The sequence below is a fragment of the Nicotiana tabacum genome, chromosome 16 (assembly GCF_000715075.1).
Source record: "Nicotiana tabacum cultivar K326 chromosome 16, ASM71507v2, whole genome shotgun sequence".
NCBI classification, from domain to species: Eukaryota; Viridiplantae; Streptophyta; class Magnoliopsida; order Solanales; family Solanaceae; genus Nicotiana; species Nicotiana tabacum.
In genome coordinates this window covers 76,276,923-76,297,938 of record NC_134095.1, presented here as the reverse complement: position 1 = coordinate 76,297,938, position 21,016 = coordinate 76,276,923, and the positions used below count along the sequence as shown (strand labels likewise).

The 21,016-nt window shown below is 32.9% G+C and overlaps 1 protein-coding gene across 2 annotated transcripts; it reads right to left on the bottom strand.

Annotated features, from left to right (window-relative positions):
- Window positions 1–207: 207 nt before the first annotated feature.
- LOC107805669 (2-oxoisovalerate dehydrogenase subunit alpha 1, mitochondrial) lies at window positions 208–16,602 on the bottom strand. Of its 2 annotated transcripts, none has more exons than XM_016629741.2 (9): window positions 16,231–16,602; window positions 2,878–3,015; window positions 2,614–2,796; window positions 1,489–1,646; window positions 1,288–1,387; window positions 1,086–1,197; window positions 851–990; window positions 543–728; window positions 208–447 (listed from the first exon to the last, which is right to left on the bottom strand). In XM_016629741.2, the coding sequence occupies exons 1-9, from the start codon at window positions 16,522–16,524 to the stop codon at window positions 280–282; spliced, it is 1,479 nt and encodes a 492-aa protein (XP_016485227.1). In that variant the 5' UTR covers window positions 16,525–16,602; the 3' UTR covers window positions 208–279. The 2 variants fall into 2 exon arrangements, with proteins under 2 accessions (XP_016485227.1, XP_016485228.1); XM_016629742.2 differs by lacking the exon at window positions 16,231–16,602 and adding an exon at window positions 3,421–3,748.
- Window positions 16,603–21,016: the final 4,414 nt, after the last annotated feature.

Here is a 21,016-nt window from a genome sequence, read left to right as displayed (position 1 = left end):
TCTCCTGGAAACAGCCTCTCTACCCTTTGGGGTAGGGGTAAGGTCTGCGTACATATTACCCTCCCCAGACCCCACTTGTGGGATTATACTGGGTCGTTGTTGTTGTTGTTGTTGTTGTTGTTGTTGTTGTTCAACAGGTATTAAAATCAGATAAACAAGCCGAATATGACAGTTGAGCGACCGTGCTAGAACCACGGAACTCGAGAATGTAATGTAACTGGCAATTTCAGAATGAATTCTAGCTATTACATATTACCATCGTAACACATTATATTAGCCTTATATAGGAACATCAGAAGGATACTCTCTTGGAGATTTCTTTACAGCATCCCTAATAAACTTGTGTTGCTCTTGAAGATTTAATGGCACTTTGTCATAAACATCCGTAAACAAATCTGTCAATGGAGGTTTCTCCACCTTCTCTGCTGCTTGCATTACTTGCAATACCTAATTCAAAAATAACCATTTTAAACTGTTACTTGCATTATCAGAAGAAAATCAATCAAGTTCTACTGAGTATATATGATTCTTGAAATCTTCACCTGTTTTCTGGTGTCTCCGCGAAGTTCAGATTCATTTTCATCATTCCACCAACCATTTCTCTGAATCCATTTTCTGAATCTGGATATTGGACTTTTTGCTGTTTTCCAGTGCTCTATTTCTTCGACGGGTCGATACTTGGTTGAATCATCAGATGTTGAATGGTGGGCTACTCTATAAGTCATGGCCTAAAAGTTACATAAATGTTGGAAGTTTTTAGTATGAAAGTTTCTACATGAACTATTTCAAGATTCAGTACAGATATCATAGCTGAACAGATATTGGTCTTTATGAAGGAGCAACACTTCACCTCTACTAATATTGGCTTTTGTTCCTTAATTGCCATTTCGCGAGCTGCACGAATAGCACTATGAGTTGCCAAGACATCATTGCCATCTACACGAATGCTTCTAATTCCATAGGCTTGACCCTTTGAGGCAACTCCATCACCTGCCATTACGACACATAGGAGAAAAGCCTTTAAATAAGATGGAGAAAATTACTAGTAAAAGGTGCACTTTGTATCAAATAGTTTCGAAAATTACTTCGAAATTGTTCGTTTACAGGAGTGCTAATGGCCCATCCATTGTTGCGGCATATAAAGACAACAGGAGCGTCCAAAACCGCTGCAAAGTTTAAAGCAGCATGAAAATCACCCTGCAAATATATCAAAAGAAAATCAGCTATTAATTCCATTTGATTAGTTAAGTCTCTTAAAAATCGCATTAATTTGCTTAATTTAATCACCTCACTGGTGCTACCATCTCCAAGATAAGTAATAGCACAAGCCTCCTTTTTATCCATTTTCAGAGAGTAAGCAACGCCCGCGGCCTGAGGAATCTGTGTCCTGAGGTAAATGGAATTTGGAGCAGAAAATTGTTTTAGATCGAAATTCCTGAATATTTAGAGAAAGGGGAGAAAGGAAATGCTAAATGTTTGAAATCTTACGCTATTGGCGAAGAAATAGTTAAGTAATTGAGCTCATTAGAACCATGGTGGCATGGCATTTGCCTTCCTTTTCCATAATCAAACTTGTTTCCGAACAATTGATTGGCAATATCTTTCAGGGGGAAGCCCCGCCATAAGATAACCCCTACTTCCCTATACTGTGATGGATAATAACATGTTAAATTACATCGTTTCCAGGTTATTTATAGGATCATAAAACTATTGTTAAAATCTACTAACACGGACATCAATAAAAAGACATTGGATTCAATGGTTCAATCATTGTGCTAATGCTAAATGTGTTTGATAAATACTCATCTCTAAGACAAACTGGATTCAATGGTTCAAGTTGCTCAGGCACTGGTGCTGGTGTCCGACACGGGTGCGGATCTAGAGGTCGAATCTTTCGAGACGTAAATTCTAAGATTCGGAATATGGATCCTAGTACGGATACGAGGGCGGGGATCCGGCTAAAAACAATTCAAAAAAATAAAATATAAAAATATCTCTAAATTATGAAATTTTTTTAGAAATACTTACGTATAACTTGTAAAGTATGATTTTCTTTTTTATTCTCAAGTTGTAGATAAGTAAATGATTGACTTCCTAGATAAGGTATGCAATTTTCTTACGTAGTTTTGGTTCTGAATATGGGAATCAAATTGTATCTTGTCTCAAATTTTTCCGTCCATCGTGGTCAAAGTACCGAAAATTATTTGATCAGATCCGGTACGGATCTCATACCCACACCCATACTAGTGTCGTGTCGACACGGGTGCGGCACCTAAATGCCGAGTCAGAGCAACTTAGCCCCCACCCCCCACCCCCCACACACACACAAAAAGAAAAAAGAAAAAAGAATGAACAAGAATACAGTATATTTGGAAAAAAAACGATAAGAGAAAGTTGGTATGGGCTATATGAACAGGAACATAGGCGGATCCAATGCCGGTTATGTGGGTTTAACTAAACTCATTACTTTCGACTCGTACAATGCATACATTTGCAGGAAAATTTAAAATATATACCTACAAAAACACTGCACTTATTTTGAACATACTGACTGTAGATCTCGAACTCGCCTATGAAGATGCATAATATAAATCGAAGAAGAAAAGCGAGCACCTGAGGCAAGACGAAGTCATCGACGGAGAGAGCAGCAGCAGATGCTATGTTGATACCTTCTTCTCCAGCAGTAGTGAGATAGAAAGATAACCTCCCCTGCCTTTGTGCTTCATAAAATATGGTATCCATAACTTGAAGTGTCACCATTGAACTATACATTTTTACAGCCAATTCTTTGCTCACCTACCACATTTTAAACCAAGTAAATACATCAAAATTCATAGAAATGGATATTCTAACTAGACTTGAAAGAATTGCAAATACCTCCTCAAAAATGCTGCCTGGAATTGGATAGCCATCATCATCAAGGACTCTATAACAAGGTAACCTCTTTTCAGATGACTCTGCAATAAATTTCATTTGAGGAGTAATTGGAAGCTGCCCTCCAGGAAAATCCATGACCTGCCAATTCCATATTCAGTAATAAGCTTTGTAACCATACAACAATTATGCCTCAATACCTAGCAATTTAATGTCGGATCGTTGTTCATGTCGCTACATTTAAGCTCATTTCTGTCCAATATTACATAAAATAAAATTGGAGTAGTAAAAGTTTCCTAGTAGTACATTTAAGCAATTTGAGTACTAAAAGACTCTTAGAATAGACTGGACCTAAAGTAAATATACTAATATGACAAACTTAACCCCAAAAAAACTAAATCGTATAGCCTATATAGATTCTATCGTGCACCGTAGAAATAAAGCAAGAATTTTGACACAAAATAAATTTTCCAAATTCAAAACTGTTTATATAATTATCAAGAGAAAGAAAAATGAGTGAATAGAAGTTGGTGAAGTGAAAATAACCTGAAAATAATCATTATCATCATTTTCAGTAAAGAGAGAAGGTTGCACTAATTTGAGTGTGTTGGTAGACTCAAACCGGTGAAATGATAGAAGACTTGTTGAAGAACCAACAAGTGCACCATGGAATTTGCCAACTGGTTGTTTATTACCAATTCTATGAATTAGCCTAGAATTAGAGAGGAGGATTCTGAGGAATCCCATTATATCATGTCAAGTAAATTCTAAGTTTTTCTTGAAACTCCATTTATCAAGAATATTTGATGAGTTAAGACAGTAGAAGAAGGAACTTGTTTTGTCATTTTTGATGATAGCCAACTACAAAATGAGACAGGGCCAAGCACTGTGGCACTCTGTCCGGATGACTAATTCCTCCACGTTTAATTAGAAATTTTAGAGTCCGTTTGGACATAAGAATTTTTTGTTTTTTTTTTTTCCTTTTTTCCTGAATCAGCGTTTGTTCATAACATTTTAAATTTTCACTTGAAAATGCATTTTGAAAATTATCGAAAATTTACAAAACTCCAAAAAGCCACTTTTCAAAATTTTCATTCAAAATACTCACAATGTTGAGAAATACAACTCTAATTTCATATACCATTTTCACTTAATTTTTTTTTTTACTTTTTTTTTTGAATTTTACAATTCTTATGTCCAAACGCCCACTTAGTTTTATATTTTGAGAAATGCTCCTCTTTAAACGCAACGCAAATCAAATTAATCATTTCACGTTTAATTAGGGATCTCAAGTTTGATATTTTAAGAAGCGAGAAGCGCTCCTCTTTAAACGCAACGCGAAATATTCGATATTTTTTTTTGGAGAAGCGCTCCTCTTCAAACACAAAGCGAAACAAATTAATAAAATCAATGCAAGTTTATGTAATGGAATGAATTGAAAAAAAAGTATCAACTGACAAGAGTACTAAATAAAGGAGACATTAGGGGTGTTCATAAAAATCCGAAAACCCGAACCAAGCCGAAAACCAAACTAAATCGACTAAAAAAATCGATACTTTTTGGTTTGGTTTGGTTTTAGTTTTAAAATTTAAAAACCGATCAAATTTGGTTTGGATTTGGTTTTAATTAAAAAAAAAAACCAAACCGAATATAGGAGTAGTTATTTTAAATTTATTATTACACCTATATATATGTATACCTTTATACAAAGTTTTAAAATTTTTATAGTAAATATTAATCATTTGCACATTTAGTACAATTTTTTACCTTTACATTCTAGTTTAATTGGCAATTTTCTTTTGTTAAATGTAAGAATCTATTTCATGTTAAAAATAATATATTTTTTAATTGAGTCCTTAAATTATTCATCACTATTTGATTTAATTATCATCAATATATCTTGATAAATAATAGATTTCTCAAAGGACAATTGATTTGATAGTGTTACGTTGAAAATGTGGTCGCCGAAATGTGTGTTTGGTAATGTATGTCTTATATTTAAGGGAAAATCGACAAATAACCGAAAAAATCGAAAAACCGACATAAACTGAATCGAGAAAACCGACTTAATTGGTTTGGTTTGGTTCTAATATTTAAAAAACTGACTTACTTGGTTTGATTTTTTTTTAGAAAAAAAATCGATCCAAATCAACCCATGAACACCCCTAGGAGACATGTACAAGAAATTTTTGTCTTGTAGTGTTAAGTTGATCAGGTGTAACATCATCTTGCTTTTATCTAGAAACTAGAGGTACACGTGGCTAGCTACACATGAATCTTGGACCCCACCCCCACCTACCCACCAAAATTTCTATACAAACTCAATCAAGTAGTTCCAATTAATAATGGAAATGTGAATGAATCTTAAGATAGGTTTAACCATGTTTATGCTCGAAGGATATATATTAAAGCAAGAAAGCTTGTATTGTAGTTAAGTCTAAGAGACAAGTTATTATAAAATCACTTGACAATTTTAAATTTAAGATTATGGGAGATTATCAAATAAGAAAATATCACTTAAGAACTATATATGGAATTTCATTTATTGAAATTAAATTGAAATAAGAATTCTTTTTAAAAAAAAATAAAGCTCAATCATTCTACTAATATTTTCTAACTGTAATTTTTTATTTGAAAAGTAAAGAATTTTGATATTAATAGTATTTTGATTCCTTTTCTAATATCGAGTGAGAAGAATATATCCTACCGTAATCTAATGTATAATTTTAATTTATTGTAAAAATTTAATACTTTTCAATAAGTTGAAGATAAATATATTTTAAGCTTTTAACCTAAAGTTCAGAATGTATATATATTTAATAATTTATTTATTTCATAATGGATAATCCAAAGTGTCTGTTTTAGACTAAGTTTTCTGAATTTTAAACAAGTATACAATAAAAATAATTTTTTAAAGGCTAAAATATAAAATGAAGATAAAAAATAAAATGATATTCAAAAATATTATTGATAAATTTAAATATTAATTTGAGCAGTAGAATAAAAAAGTAATGAATATAATTTTTATTACAAGAAAAAGAAAAACTAAATTCATCTATTAATGAGAGTTGTGGACTATAATATGAACAACTCTAAGTTATGGGTAATGCAATAACACGAACAAGGAATCAAAAAAAGAAGAAAAAATATATAATTAAATAATTTCAGTAGTAGATATATGCATAATGATAAGACTTATTGATCTTTGAGAAGAGAAAACTTTTAAAATATTAATGATCTAAGTCATACTATATAAATGAGATACACGTATTTAAACCATTATAATAGATAAAATTAAAAAAAATATAAACAATTGACATAATTCTGAGAAACAAATTATAAAAATTTAAATATAACTTAAATTATTATATAGTTAATTTAAATGGAAATTTAAAGTCAAACTTCCATATAAATGAAATAATTATATTAAATTTCATAGTAGAGGGAATAATACGGGGGGAGGGGGTATAAAGATAGTGTGGTAAATTGATACTTTTAATTAATTTAAAAATAAATCTATATCTCTTGCTCAATTAGCATTTTCAGTTTTGAGAATCATGACGTGTGATGTATGTGGTTTGGAGTCTAATACTTTTAAAATGATTCTCAGAAAGAGAATGGTCACATAAATATAGTTCGATTCTATCAATGTTTAAAGCAACTCATAATGTTGGAAGGGAGTTGATCAACCATAAAATTACACAAGAATAAAGGAACTGATGACATACATTTCTGTTGGGATAACGTTTTAAACTATGAATCGACTCAGACATCGACGGAACAAATGTCAATTGTGTTGCCTTACGGTAAAATTAATTATCCAATTCTTTATAACTTATTTTATATCTCAATTGTTTGGAAGCAATATATATATTTTTTTATTTTTTCTATTAGTGCTAGCAGTTGCTATGCTAAATAGATAAGGGAGGATAGATTCTTCTCTAATGGCTTAGGTATGGACAATAACTTTTTAGCCCGTTGTTGATATTTATGTTCTCTCAAATTGTATGAGCTAATTGATCGAGCAACCGATGGGGTCGATATATATATATATATATATATATATATATATATATATATATATATATATATATATATATATATATATATATATATATATATGTGTGTGTGTGTGTGTGTGTGTGTGTGTGTGTGTGTGTGTGTGTGTGTGTGTGTGTGTGTGAGAGAGAGAGAGAGAGAGAGATTTGGATAGGCTAAACACATAGATGAATATAATTACACTATTTGGAATTGCTATTTACACAAAATAAAATGAATTACAAAAATCATAAGGTAAGATTCATTTAATTAAGAATTACATGTAAGAACTCATCGCCTTTTAGTACATGTGCATCGTAGAAGAAAAATATTTTTAAGTAGGATAATATTTATTTAATTATAATATATTAATCTTAACTATATCCCAAAGGTATTATTTTTAAAAAAAAATAAAGTGACTTTAATTGTGGGGTTAAAATTGAGTTAACTAGCAAAATTATTGAACAATTGACGATCCAATTGTTTTATAAGTTTGGTAACTCTCAAAAGTTAGAATATATTTGTTGTTAATAAATTATCATGCATGTATATATTAATTTGTCATTGTATAATTTTAGGTTGGTAGAAGTTGATATTGATGCAAGAATTTATTATGTTGAGATAATAATATAATATTTATAATTTAAATTAAGATATTACTAAATGTATTTTTATTTTTTATTAGTCTATATAGTATGACTTCACTAAGTTTCAATATAGATGAGATAGTTTGACTTGACACAGAATTTGAGAACGAAAAAGAAAACTTTTGAAACTTATGATCCTAACAGTTTTGTGGGGTCATGATATTTGTATGAGTGTAAAAACTTCTCATAATATGTAAAATGGGTAAAATAAAAAAAATAACGTTGAATTATTTTCAAATACATAAATGTGACATTCTTTTGGAACAGATTAATAAGAAAAATATTTTATGTAAATTGACAGAGAAGGAGTATTTGTTTTTGAATCATATTGTATTTTTATTTGTCTGTATCACCGACTACATATGGGATTATAATATTTAAGTTTATGTCAATAGTTATTCATATTGTCACGACCCGATTGGTCGTTTTGAGCTCTAGTGCGTCGTTCAGTAGTTTGAGGCTACGAGCAGCTTCACTTCAGGTATTATGACTTGTGTGCACGGTCGGAATTGAATTCCAGGAAGTTCGGAGTTGATTTGGAAAGAGAATTCTTATTTCGGAAGCTTTAAGTTGAAAGAATTGACAAAGGTTGGATTTTTGAGTAAACGACCTCGGAATCGGGATTCGAAGGTTCCAGCAGGTTCGTATGATGATTTCGGACTTGGGCGTATGTACGGACTGGGTTTTGGAAGACCCGGAAACGTTTCGGCGCCTATTGTGGAAGTTAGTATTTTTGGAAGAATCTCATAAGTTTGAATTGAAGCATTTCAGGGTTATCAACGTACGTTTGAGATTCCGAGTCTGGGAATAGCTCCGTATGGTGATTCTGGTATTGGGAGCGCGATCGGAAGTGAATTCGGAGGTCTGTAGGTCATTTTGGAGTCATTTGGCTAAAGATAGAAATTTGAAGGTTTTTGAGAAGTTTGATCGGAAGTGAACTTTTTGATATCGGGGTCGGAATCCGATTTCGGAAGTTGGAGTAGGTCCGTAATGTCAAATATGACTTGTATGCAAAATTTGAGGTCAATCGGACGTGATTTGATAGGTTTCGTCATCGAATGTTGAAGTTTGAAATTCTAAAGTTCCTTAAGCTTGGATTGGGGGTCGATTCATGATTTTAGCGTTGTTTGATATGATTGAGGCCTCGAGCAAGTCCGTAATATGTTTTGGGACTGATTGGTATGATTGATTGGGGTCACGGGTGCCTCGGGTAGATTCCGGGTGGTTAACGGATCGAATTAGAGTTGGAGGAAGAGCTGAAGCTGCTGCCTTCTGGTGTAACCGCACCTGCGAGAATTGGGCCGCAGGTGCGGAGCCGCAGAAGCAGCTAGGAGGGGCGCAGACGCGGTTTGACTAGAAGTGAAGAGACCGCAGATGCGGTCATGTAGCCGCAGAAGCCGGAACGCACCTTGCGGTGGTTGAGGTGCAGAAGCGGAAAAGGGGCCTGGTGAGAAACCGCAGGAGTGGTAGAAAGGCCGCACCTGCGGAACCACAGAAGCGGTCAAGGGACCGCAGGTGCGGAAATGCTGGAGGCAGAGAGGTTCTTTTAAATCGGGGGTTGGGTTCATTTCAACCCCATTTCTTCCATTGGAACCGATTTTGGAGTAACTTTAAGGTGCCATTTTCACCACCAAGCATGAGATAAGTAATTTATGCTAGTTTTTAGTTAAATACATGATTATGTACGGATTTGGACATAAAAATTGGTAGAAACATTGGGGTTTGAGGGGAAACCTAGGAAATTGATATTCTTGGAATTTGACCATGATTTTGGGTATGAAATTAGGAGAGAATCATATATTTGAGTTCGTGAGTTCATGGGTAAACTTTATCTTCGAAAAATTTCGGAATCCGGGCACGTGGGGCCAAGGGCAATTTTGTCAACTTTTCGATCGGGGTTAGAAATTGTTATAAATTGGATTGTATGAATAATTGAACATATATTAATGGATTTGCATAATTATTAGCTAGTTTTGGAGCATTGTACATCGATTCGAGTCTTCGGAAGAGCGTGAAATGTCGGTCATGGATCTTCGGAGCGAGGTGAATCTCCTTTCTAACTTTGTAAGAGGGAATTGTCCCCATAGGTGAAATAATTGGTTATGTGCTCCTAATTGTGGGGGCTACGCACGCACGAGGTGACGAGAGTTTGTGCGTAGCTACTATCATGTGAAAGTCCGGGTAGTCTAGGATCCAAAAGCATGCTATACTTGGAATATTTGTAACCTTATTGACAAATGAATTGCTTAAATTCTATTGAATTGGTAAATGAATTTCTAAAAGGATTAAACTTCATTTTTTTTATAAAATTGTTAAAAGAGAATTGGTTTTTCTTTGGATAATTATTCCCTGTTGACTTCTTGATTGACTATCTATATGTGTTTAATTTCGGAACGGGCCGAACGCCTCGGCAGATTAAATAGATGCATCTATGGTTCACGTCATTCGACCCTCCGGCAGTGCACAGTTTAAATATTGTTGGATCGGGCAGTACGTCCTCGGCATGATTTGCACATGCTTGATTGCTTGCCTGGAGAGTTATTGATATTGATATTTGCTCTCCCCGACTTGAGATAATTGTTAATTAATGGATTATGAATCCGGAGACTTTTAATAAAAAGGAACTCTTACCTGTTTCGTGACTTATTTGAAATTACTGTTGTTCTTAGTAAATCCATGATTACTCGCATTAATAATATATTACTATTGGACCACTAGTAAATGTCGAAGTCGACCTCTCGTCTCTACTTCTTCGAGATTAGACGGGATATTCATTGGGTACACGTTGTTTTTGTACTCATACTACACTTGCTGTACATTTTTGTTACACATGTTCATGTGTGGCTAGCGGCATAGCGGCATAGTTGATACGAAGACTCAGGTGAGTTGCATTTATCGAGACAACCGTAGCCAACAGAGTCTCTTTCAGAGTATTGTACTGTATTTTTATTTCTGTCCACTTGTATTTCAGATAGTTACTGTATTTTATTTCATTCCTAGTTATGGGGTATTTTTTATTGACTATATTTAATTTGAACTGAGTATCTTTTACTAGTAAAAATTAAAGAAAAATCAGAGTTTTTCACAATTATTTAAATGAGAATTTAATTAAGAATTTTGTTTGGCTTGTCTGACAGCGGTGCCCGGCGCCATCACAACCCTTAGTGGATTTTGGGTCGTGACACATATAATTTGTTCTTTTTAATTTATAGAATTTAGGAGGATCATAAAATTATCCGCACATCGTGCGGGTACTAATACTAGTAATAGAATACATACGTATAAAGAATTAAAGACCCGATCTAATTAAAATCTTTTATCTTATTAATGCTTATGTTACCGATTATTACTAGAGTTCAAGAATGCATAAGATTTAATATCATATTGATCGCGATTAGACAAGAAGGGTTGCTCTGATGGTAAGCAACCTCCACTTCCAATCAAGAGGTTGTGAATTCGAGTCGCCCCAAAAGCAAGGTGGGAAAGCCTTAGAGGGAAGGATGCCGGATGTCTATTTGGAAACAGCCTCTCTACCCCAGGGTAGGGGTAAGGTCTGCGTACACACTACCCTCCCCAGACCTCACTAAGTAGGATTATACTGGGTTGTTGTTGTTGTTTGTTGTTGTTGTTGAGGAAGAGCTGCTACCTACTACCTATTTCTTAAAGATTGAGAAATGAATAAAATTGTGTACCTATAAACCAACTCATAATATCTTACCTAACAAACTGACGGAATAAATTGTACAGATAGAAAAATAAAATTGATTTTATTTATTCAAACCTAACCAAAAAATTACAGTCTATTGACCAAATTATTTAGATCCAATTCTGCGCCTTTTTTTCTTTTTGCCCCATATTTCCTTAAATTGAGCTCGTTTTTTTTTTTTTTGGCTAATAACTGAGCTCGTTGATTTAAGGCTTGTGGCTATCCATTTATCACTCACGTCAGAAAGTGTTTATCCTTTTAGAAAATTAATTATTTTTTCAGTCAAAATTGACGTAACGTCCATCCATGTCATGTCATTCTGAATGGCCCATCCAACCAATTTTTATAGTATTGTATTAATCCAATTGATTGCGTGGTTCATTTGGCTCTTTTTTTTTTTTTTAGTTTACCCGGATTGTTACACAAATAGTCGGTTAAATTTACTATTTACTTTTTCTAAACGGGATACATAGATTATATATTAATTATACATAAATTTTACATATATTATATATTCGTCAACTATTTTAAATTTAAAAACTTAGGTGGGTGCTATTTGGGTTAATTAATTATCTGTCATTACTTAAAATTTATTGATTCGATTAATTTAAATTTAAACCATAAGGTTAATAGAAGAAATAACATGCTCTATCACAAAGTCGAACCCTAGACCTCTCTCCTTGGCTTGATTCTTCAACCCCATGACATATCCATAGTACTCAATCTCAATAAAATTGGAATAGCACTACACCACTCTAAATTTAAGGCTGTATTTGAAATAAATGCTTAACCTTCATTTACTTAGAATAACAAATTTATCTAAAAAAGGGAATGCTCCTAGATTTTTAATTAATATTCTTTTAAACATCATCACCACGCTTAATGTTTAAAGAAGGCAGAAAGGAGACAATATATTTGTAATACTTCTTTACGTGTAGAACCAAACAATAGATTATGTTATATAAGTAACGCAAGAAGAATATGATCTCCTCCTCCTCATTGTGCTTCACCCCCTAACTTAATGGTTGAACTATTTCAACATTAGAATAAAACTTTTTTTTTGGGCAAATTATACTACTAGGCCAGCATAGTAGTTTTTTATTAATAATAAAACAAGAAAACCACAAAGGAAGAGTACATGTAAGGGGGGCATGGACCTTACCTTACAATTCCTATAGAGGCATGCAAAAAAAACTATATCGGTTTGAATTGGTTCGGTTTTGTTAGTTTTTTCGGGGTTTTTGATTTTTTGTTACATGAATATTATTTCAATATTACTTCACTAAATTAAAGTAATAAATAAAGTTTTGATAAGTGAATATATGATTAGTAAAAATTGAAAAAACTGATAACTATTAAAATATTCTTATGTGAGACTTTTGTAGTAACACATGGTAGTTATTTTAGTCGTCTAACAATAATTTTTCATTAATTTATGCTTTTAAGGTTAATCGCATTTAATAATTAAGCATAATATCAATATGAAAACCTAAATAATAGTATGTTCTATTTAATTTTAAAATTATCGAACTACCATTTCAAATTCGAAAAAAGTATAAGAATATTTTGACATATGAATATGAAAAAGGGATTGATGTATTTCAATGATACTTGATAAGAAAGTGATGATACACAACTCATTATTTAACATAACTAACTATGGATGCACTTCATTGTTCTAATAAAAACTAGATCCCATGAGAGAGTCCCAAATATTTTTAGTTATTTTCTAAAAAAAATTCTATATAAAATCTTTAAAGTATATATAAAAATTATATATTTATAAGTCGGTTGGTTCGTTTTTTTTTTACTCAAAATCAAACCAAATTAAACTAAACCTAGTTGGATTTTTTAATCGGGTTAGTTTGATATCGGTTTAAACACCCCTACTTGTAAGTGTACTAGTAATTTATTATAGTACTTAATTATCACGCTTAAACATTAGCAAATATACTAATTTTGTTTTCTTTTATTTTTATTTGATAAAGGACAATCTTTTGTCCTCCTTCTGTTCTATTTTATAGTCCGTTTGGCCAAACTGCAAAAATCAGCTTATTTTGAGAAGTATTTTTTTCAAAAGTACTTTTGGTGAGAAGTAGTTTGTGTTTGACTAATTAGTTTGAAAAGCACTTCTGAGCAGCAATTAGTGTTTGGCCAAACTTTAAAAAATTGTTTCTAAGTGTATTTTTCTCAAAAGTGCTTCTCAAAAAAGTGCTATCGGAGAGAAGCTACTTTTTCTGCTTCTACTTCTCCTCGAAAATATTTTTTTTTCCTTCCAGAAGCTTGGCCAAACACTTTAATTTTTGGCCAAAAATACTTTTGGCATAAAAAAAAAAAACACTTTTCACCAAAAATAAGCTTGGCCAAACAGGCTATTAGCGTGCTTCTTTCACAGATTTAACAGAAGAATTGAAAAATGAGATGATTTAAAATGTTTCAAAATGGAACACGTTATGGTGAGTCATCACTTATGTCAAAAGCGTCTAGAAGCATATTTGAGGAAATCCTATAGTTATCCTCCAAAAAATGAAAACTAAGTATCATGCATGTGATCAAGAATATATATATATATATATGATAATAACTCAATTAAAGAACGTGCTTAACTAATGGTTTTATATTCTGAATTTAAGCTTATTTATTTTGAACACTGCAAAAATTAGCCGTAGCAACTAATATAAAATAGGACAAAAGACCAATTAAAACAGATGCTTTTATTTACTCCTATTGAATTTGAATAAGTAAGAATATTAGGATAATTTTTTATATATCCATATGCTATGCTATTTGTTCTCTTAGGCGCGCGATCGGCTGAAATTAATGATGAAGTTCAGCATGCGAGGTTAAATTTAAAAATTTTGATTTGATTTTTAGCCATGTATGTCATTTGTTTCGAAAATGAAATTTACTTATTTAATATTATATGTAAAGTATGTAGTATGAAATAATTTTTAAGTTATAAACATGAATAGAATATATATTCATGATATGAAACCAACAATAAACGAAGAAGATAATCCAAAATATAACGAATAATTAGTCACTTAATTGCTGAGGTTAGCTATCCAAGAATAATAAACCCCCGGCATCCTTCCCTCCAAGAACTTCCTACCTTGCTCTTGGGGAGACTCGAACTCACAACCTCTCGATTGGAAGTGGGGGTTGCTACCATCAGAGCAACTCCTCTTATCATAATATATTAATTAACACATAATATATTATGTAATTAATTAACCAACATAGGACGTGATTTCATTGAACCTTGTCATAGATCAAAGACATAAAAAGATGAAAATATTCCTAGTAAATAGATTAGATTTTGCAAAAATTCTACCAAAACTGTAATTCTGTGTCATATAGTTATCACATGATGGGAGTATATTAAATGAATATAAAGGAAATCAACAAATGTTGTTGTGGGTTCAGCGTACAGACAGGCTGTAGTCCAATTATTTGTTTTGGTATTTATCCCTTTTCATGCACGTTTTTTTTTTTTGGCTAGAAGGCGCAGAAATTATTATTATTATTATTATTATGATTATATAATAAATGGAAAAAGGTCAAAAATGACCCTTAACCTATTGGAAATAGCTCAAATATGCCCTCCTTCCACCTATTGGTCCATAAATATCCTTAACGTTAATTTTCGGACTAAAACTGCCCCTCCTTCTGACAGAACTATGACATGGCATATGTGGGGCTTTGTATTAAATATGTGGCACTGGTTTATTGATACACATAAATCAGACCCAACACAGATAACCCGACCCATTTAGAGTAACCTCAAACCCGGAACCTTTTATCTCAAACCTACTTTCCATCTGAAGATTGGAAGCCATTGTCACAGAAGGTTGAAATTCTCTTGCACGGTAAAAGAGAGAAAGGCATGGTTTAGGAGAACTTAGAGTTACATCCTCTTTAATTTTTATAGTTTTCTTCTCTTTCCTTTTTTTCTTTTGTTTGAACTGATTATATTTTTTGTTGTTGATAAATGACAGATGCTTCAACTTAGTCTCTGATTCTTATAGCGATGTATCTTTTGATTATTGGAATATCCCAAAAAAATAGTGAGAGGCTGACAACCCTTAATATGGAGACCCTCACTAGATTGAGTGAAAATCAAGTGTAAGTTAAATTCAATAATTTATTTGCTCATTCATAGTATTAAACATTTGATCTCTCGTATCTATTCATGAATTTTTCTCCGGTATATGTATTCGTAAATTTGTTATATAAACGATGTAACGGAGGAAAAAATGGGGGGAAGCAGTGCTTGGAAGCCACAAAAATGGATAAAGATTCACCATTAATAGCAATAAAAAAATCTTTATCATCTCCTTAAAACCAAGTTAGCAGAGAAAGAAATCCCCTTGAACCCATAGACATCCATGAAAAGTCTCCATCACCTTTTGCGTGTTGTTTTTCAGAGAAAGAGGATTTGGTTTTGAGGAAGATGAACTTTTCTCGAGAGGGTTTGGTTGTTGGGTTATTTATGTTGGGTCTAATATCTCCATGTGTACCAATAAACCAGTGCCACATATTTAATACAAAGCCCCACATATGCCATGCCATAGTTCTGTTAAAAGGAGGGGCAGTTTTAGTCCGAAAATTAACGTTAAGGATATTTATGGACCAATAGGGGGAAGGAGGATGTATTTGAGCCATTTTCAATCATTTTTGACCCTTTTCCGTATAATAAATTAAAGTGAGTTATTACCATTGCTTTCAGGTCTATCCTTAGAAAACTTTATGTCCAATTTCTTAATTTCGTCTATAGATTGATACTGGAGTATAACTTATTCACCCACCATAATTTTTTATATTATAATTTATACTCCCTTAATTACAAATACTTTGATTTGATACAAATTTTAAACATGATAAGAAGAAGACGAAAATTTAGAAGGAAAAAAAACAAACAAATTAAAGTACTAGCTAGCTGAAGAATGTGTTGAAAAAATTTACCTGATTTTCATCAATAATTTGGTGATGGTTATCTTCTTCATAGTAGAGTGTATTTAGTTGCTCTCCAGTTTTATTGGACTGGAAACGTTCTACCCGGAAAACGGCGGCAGACTCGCCGGAAAATGTCGCCGTCGGCTTTGTAAAACCACCGCCGGCTGCAGTTGTAAATGATGAAGTTTTGGCATGGTGGGAAAATGTTTTTGAACTTGTTTGGTTTAGGCGTGATAAGAAACGAAACCTTGTGCTTAGAAGAAAATGGTTAAAGTTTCTTGATCTTGATATCAAAATCGCCATATATTTGATGGAGAGATTGAAGATAGTGTTAAATGGATTGTGATGTTGGGTTCAACGTGAAAATCGATACTATAGAAAGATGGTTTGTTGGTTCATCTTTTGGGTATTTATAAATAACAGAAAGATGATAGTCATAAATTTGGATTAAAACTTTTAAAATAATTACGTAATTAAAAATGATAATCTAATTAAGACATTTTATTCTCTACTTGTTTGGATACATTGGGAAATACTAAGTAAAATTCTTAAAAGTTTTCTACTTTACTGTTAATTATGCAGTAATATATATTTTTAAATGACCTTGTGATATTGATCATTTAATCAAAATCTTCGACATGCAATAATAAAAAATTTATAAAAGCTAAGTATATGAATTCACGTGGGTTTGGACAGGCTTGTACGCATTTTGTTGAAGTTATTAACCTTTAAAATAATGCTGTTAGTTAAAAAGGCCAAAATAATAGTTTCAATTTCAAGCACATATTGTCACTATCAAAAATATATGGAGATCGAGTTTTTGATGGGATACAAACTTACCTGGATTCAAGATTTGAAGTTTATGAGTTCTTATAATGATATCAAATAAATGTTTAATAATAAGTAAGTTTACGATTAATTATTTACAAATTTTAATAAACTTTCAATACAAATATAAAAATTGATTAAAGCCATTGGGTTCTACTGAATCTATAACTTATAAGCCAGATCTTCCTCTAAAATTAGTCTATCTCTTCTGCATTATCAACAATTTCGTCGAATATGGGGTCTCTTTTTCCACTGATGTTCATAAAATACAAAATGCATTTAGTTTCCGAAGTAAATATAACATTTTATTTAAAATTTGCAGTTGATCAGTGGTAAATTTTTTCTCTTATTACATTGTCAAAGTTATAAATCTTTCTCCTCTTCTTCTCTTAATTATCTTATTGCAGGCTTTCCAAAAGAGCAAAAAACAACAACAACAACTTTTCTAAGGAAATATGAATTCAATTTAATATTAGGGCCACTTTCAACCGTTCCTAGCTTTTAGGTTTAGTTGTAAAATAATAAATGCGCCCTTGTTTTATGCTATCAATAGGGTGCTCCTTTTGTTCTTTTTATTTATTTATTTATTTAATAGTATTTCACTTAAATAAACTTTTTTGTTTACATTATTAAAAAAAAAAAGGAATGTGATATTTGCCTGCATTTATTGATGATTGAGTATGTGGACATAAACTATTGTTGTATATAATTTTCATTTATCAAAACTTATATCACTATATAAATACCTTTTTCTCGATAACTATAACGACCCGACCTGTCGTTTTAAGAATTAGCATCTCGTTCAATAGATTAAGACTTCGAGGAGCTTCATAATACGCATTATGACCCGCATGTATGGTCAAGTTTGTTTTTTCGTAAGATTCAGAGTTAAATTTAAAGAAGAAAAAAAATCTTATTTTTGAAGCTCAAATGGAACGAGTTGACTGGAGAGTTGACTTTTGAGTAAACGATCCCAAAATGGAATTTTAATGATGTCAATAGCTTTGTATGGTGATTTTGGACTTAGACGTGTGTCCGAATTTGGATTTGGAAGTCCACAGGACAATTCGGCGCATTTCAGCGAAATAAGAAAGTTGACGTGTTCTAATTATATTATCTTATATGTGAAAGAGGTCTATTACCATGATGGATACCAATTGGATGTGATAGCAAGTGCACGAGGCGTACTATAAGATATATGGGGTCTAAGAAAAGTTCTAAGTCTAAGCCAAGTTGGAAAATTACATAATATACTAAAGTTGCAAATGAGTACGCACAAGACCTCACTTTGGACGCGCATATCTACGTGGATATAATGAGTTGTGTTATGCACAACCTATCAAATTAAAGCTCTTCGAGTCTAGTTTCCAGATAATCAAACCGTTTGTCATTTGGAAGTGTATACAGAAAGTTATGACCATTTTACCATACATGTGTCATAAGCGCGTCCAGGCGCGCGGCCGCGCCGCGACCGCGGCGAATTAGAAGTTTTCTGCCTGTGAACGCGGCGGGAGCACGGTAGGAGCGCAGAAAAGCACATAAAATCCCCATAATACCCCTGGGCAGTGTAAAAACCGAAGGGGTCCGAGATTTCTTCCACTTTTGGTCATTCAAGCTCGGATTTGGGCGATTTCAAAGGGATTTTTCAGGATTTCAACTTGGATAAGTGTTCTATATCCGGAAGTGATTATATTTCATAAATCCATATCAATATTCATCATTTATTTCGGATTTGGATGAAAGAAATTGTAGTTTTTGTAAAACTTTTCAAAAATGAAAATTTAGGATTTGAAGGTCCATTTGATATCGGAATTCGATAATTTTGTATGGTTGAACTTGTATCGGAATGGGTTGTCAGATTTTATGAGTTTCGTCGGATTCCGAGACGTGGGCCCCACGGGCAATTTTTTAGCTAAAATTCGGATTTTAATCCGAATTTTTTTTAAATTCATATAGAATTAGTTCCTACAATTCGTGTTGAGTATTTTGAATTGTTTATGACTAGGTTTGAGAATTTCGGGCACGAATTCACGAGGCAAAGGCTTGTTGGAATTTTGAATTAGTTGCAAAGCGAGGTAAGTGTTTGGTCTAACCTTAGCTTGAGGGATTAGGAGTTGTGTCCTATTTGTTACGTGTTATTTGTTGAGTACGATGTATAGGCATGGTGACGAGTATCTATACGTTAGTGTCAAGCATGCCCGTGAGTCTTATACTATGATTAATGTGACTCTGTTTACTATTGTACATGCTCTATATGATAAATTCTATTGAGGAATATGACTTGTGGAAGTATTATTGTTAATTGAACATGGTAGAAGCGTTGGCTCAAGTTGAGAATTTAATTGTTGAACATTTTTAGAGCATTGACTCAAGTTAAGAATAGAATTGTTGAACATTATAGAGCATTGAATCAAGTTGTGAATTGAGTTGTGAAGTAAACGTGAAAGAAGAAAGGAGAGAGAGAATCATGATATTGCCTCCCTTGCCGGGATGCTATTATTTTGATGTTGTTTCCCTTGCCGGGATTTGATTGTTTATGATATTGTTTCCCTTGCCGGGATTCTTTTATGGTTAGTGATAATTTGAATATTATATGGATCGGGTTGCATGCCACAACAATATTATATGGATCGGGTTGCCCGCCGCAACAATATTATATGGATCGAGTTGCACGCCGCAACAATATTATATGGATCGGGTTGCATGCCGCAACAATATTATATGGATCGGGTTGCACCCCGCAACAATATTATATGGATCGGGTTGCATGCCGTAACAATATTATTTGGATCGGGTTGCACGCCGCAACAGTATTATTTGGATCGGGTTGCACGCCGCAACAATATTATATGATTTGGATCGGGTTGCACGCCGCAACAATGTTATATGATTGGGATCGGGTTGTACGCCGCAACAAGAAAGAGTAAAAGTGAATATTGATTCTTACGGTGAGAATGAGAGTAAAAGCACGAAGGGTGATGCCGTGCACTTTCTGTTTGCTGTGTTTACTTGTTATTAACTGAATTGGTTTCTCAACTAAAGTTTCCTTAAACCGTTTGAGGTTGTACTTTACCTAAAAAAGGAATTTCTACTATGTTTTGATTTATTGATTTCTCGTATTAAAGGTAATGATTCATTCGATATTGTAATTTAATTGAAAAGGGTATTATCTTTATCAAATGATTTCTAAAAATAACTTCATCTTTTCTTGTTGATTTCCTAATTGGGTTGGAAGCTGTACTCTACTTTATATCAAGTAAATGAGGCTCTTTGAACATTCTTAATTGTATTGGGTTATGGACCCTATGAATTGAGTAACATGAGAAGGTTGTTGGAAAATGTGAGACAGAAACATGTGGGCACAAGGTGCCAGGAAAAATATGATAATTTTTATTAATGACAGATTATGATATAGGCACGAGGTGCTGGGAAAAATATTATGGTTTTATTTAATGGCACGTGAGTTGTCCGTGCAGTTGTGATATAAATATGGGCACGAGGTGCCGAAAAATTATGAAAGTGGGCTGAGACCTATATTATTTATGATTATGAAATGGGGCGTCACAAGGTGACCTTCACTGGAAAGAATTATATTCGAAAGATGTTTATTTGAAAGATAATTATTTGAAGGAAATATATTTATCGAAAAGCATATCATCTTAGAGAGTATTACTTGAAGGATTTATAGGCGAAAGATTTATATTTGAAGGACTTGATTAATTGATTGCACTTGTATTTATTATTTATTGAGGAACAATTATGGTATTCTTGTTGCCTGCTTTTTATATCACTGGTTGATCATTGCTGTTATCATTGTTATCTGCTTCCTATTATTTTGTATGATATTTTACACAGGTTTATTTGGTAGTCTGGTCCTAGCTTCGTCACTACTTCGCCGAGGTTAGGCTAGACACTTACCAGCACGTGGCGTCGGTTGTGCTGATACTACGCTCTGCACTCTTTTGTG

What these genes read in the sequence shown, in the direction of transcription:
- LOC107805669 (XM_016629741.2), bottom strand. Translation starts at nt 16,524, where the DNA reads ATGGCGATTTTGATATCAAGATCAAGAAACTTTAACCATTTTCTTCTA. An exon ending in AAAAGCCAATATTAGTAGAG is followed by an intron (nt 729 to 850) that starts GTGAAGTGTTGC and finishes TGTAACTTTTAG; the next exon opens with GCCATGACTTATAGAGTAGC. An exon ending in GCGGAGACACCAGAAAACAG is followed by an intron (nt 448 to 542) that starts GTGAAGATTTCA and finishes TTTTTGAATTAG; the next exon opens with GTATTGCAAGTAATGCAAGC.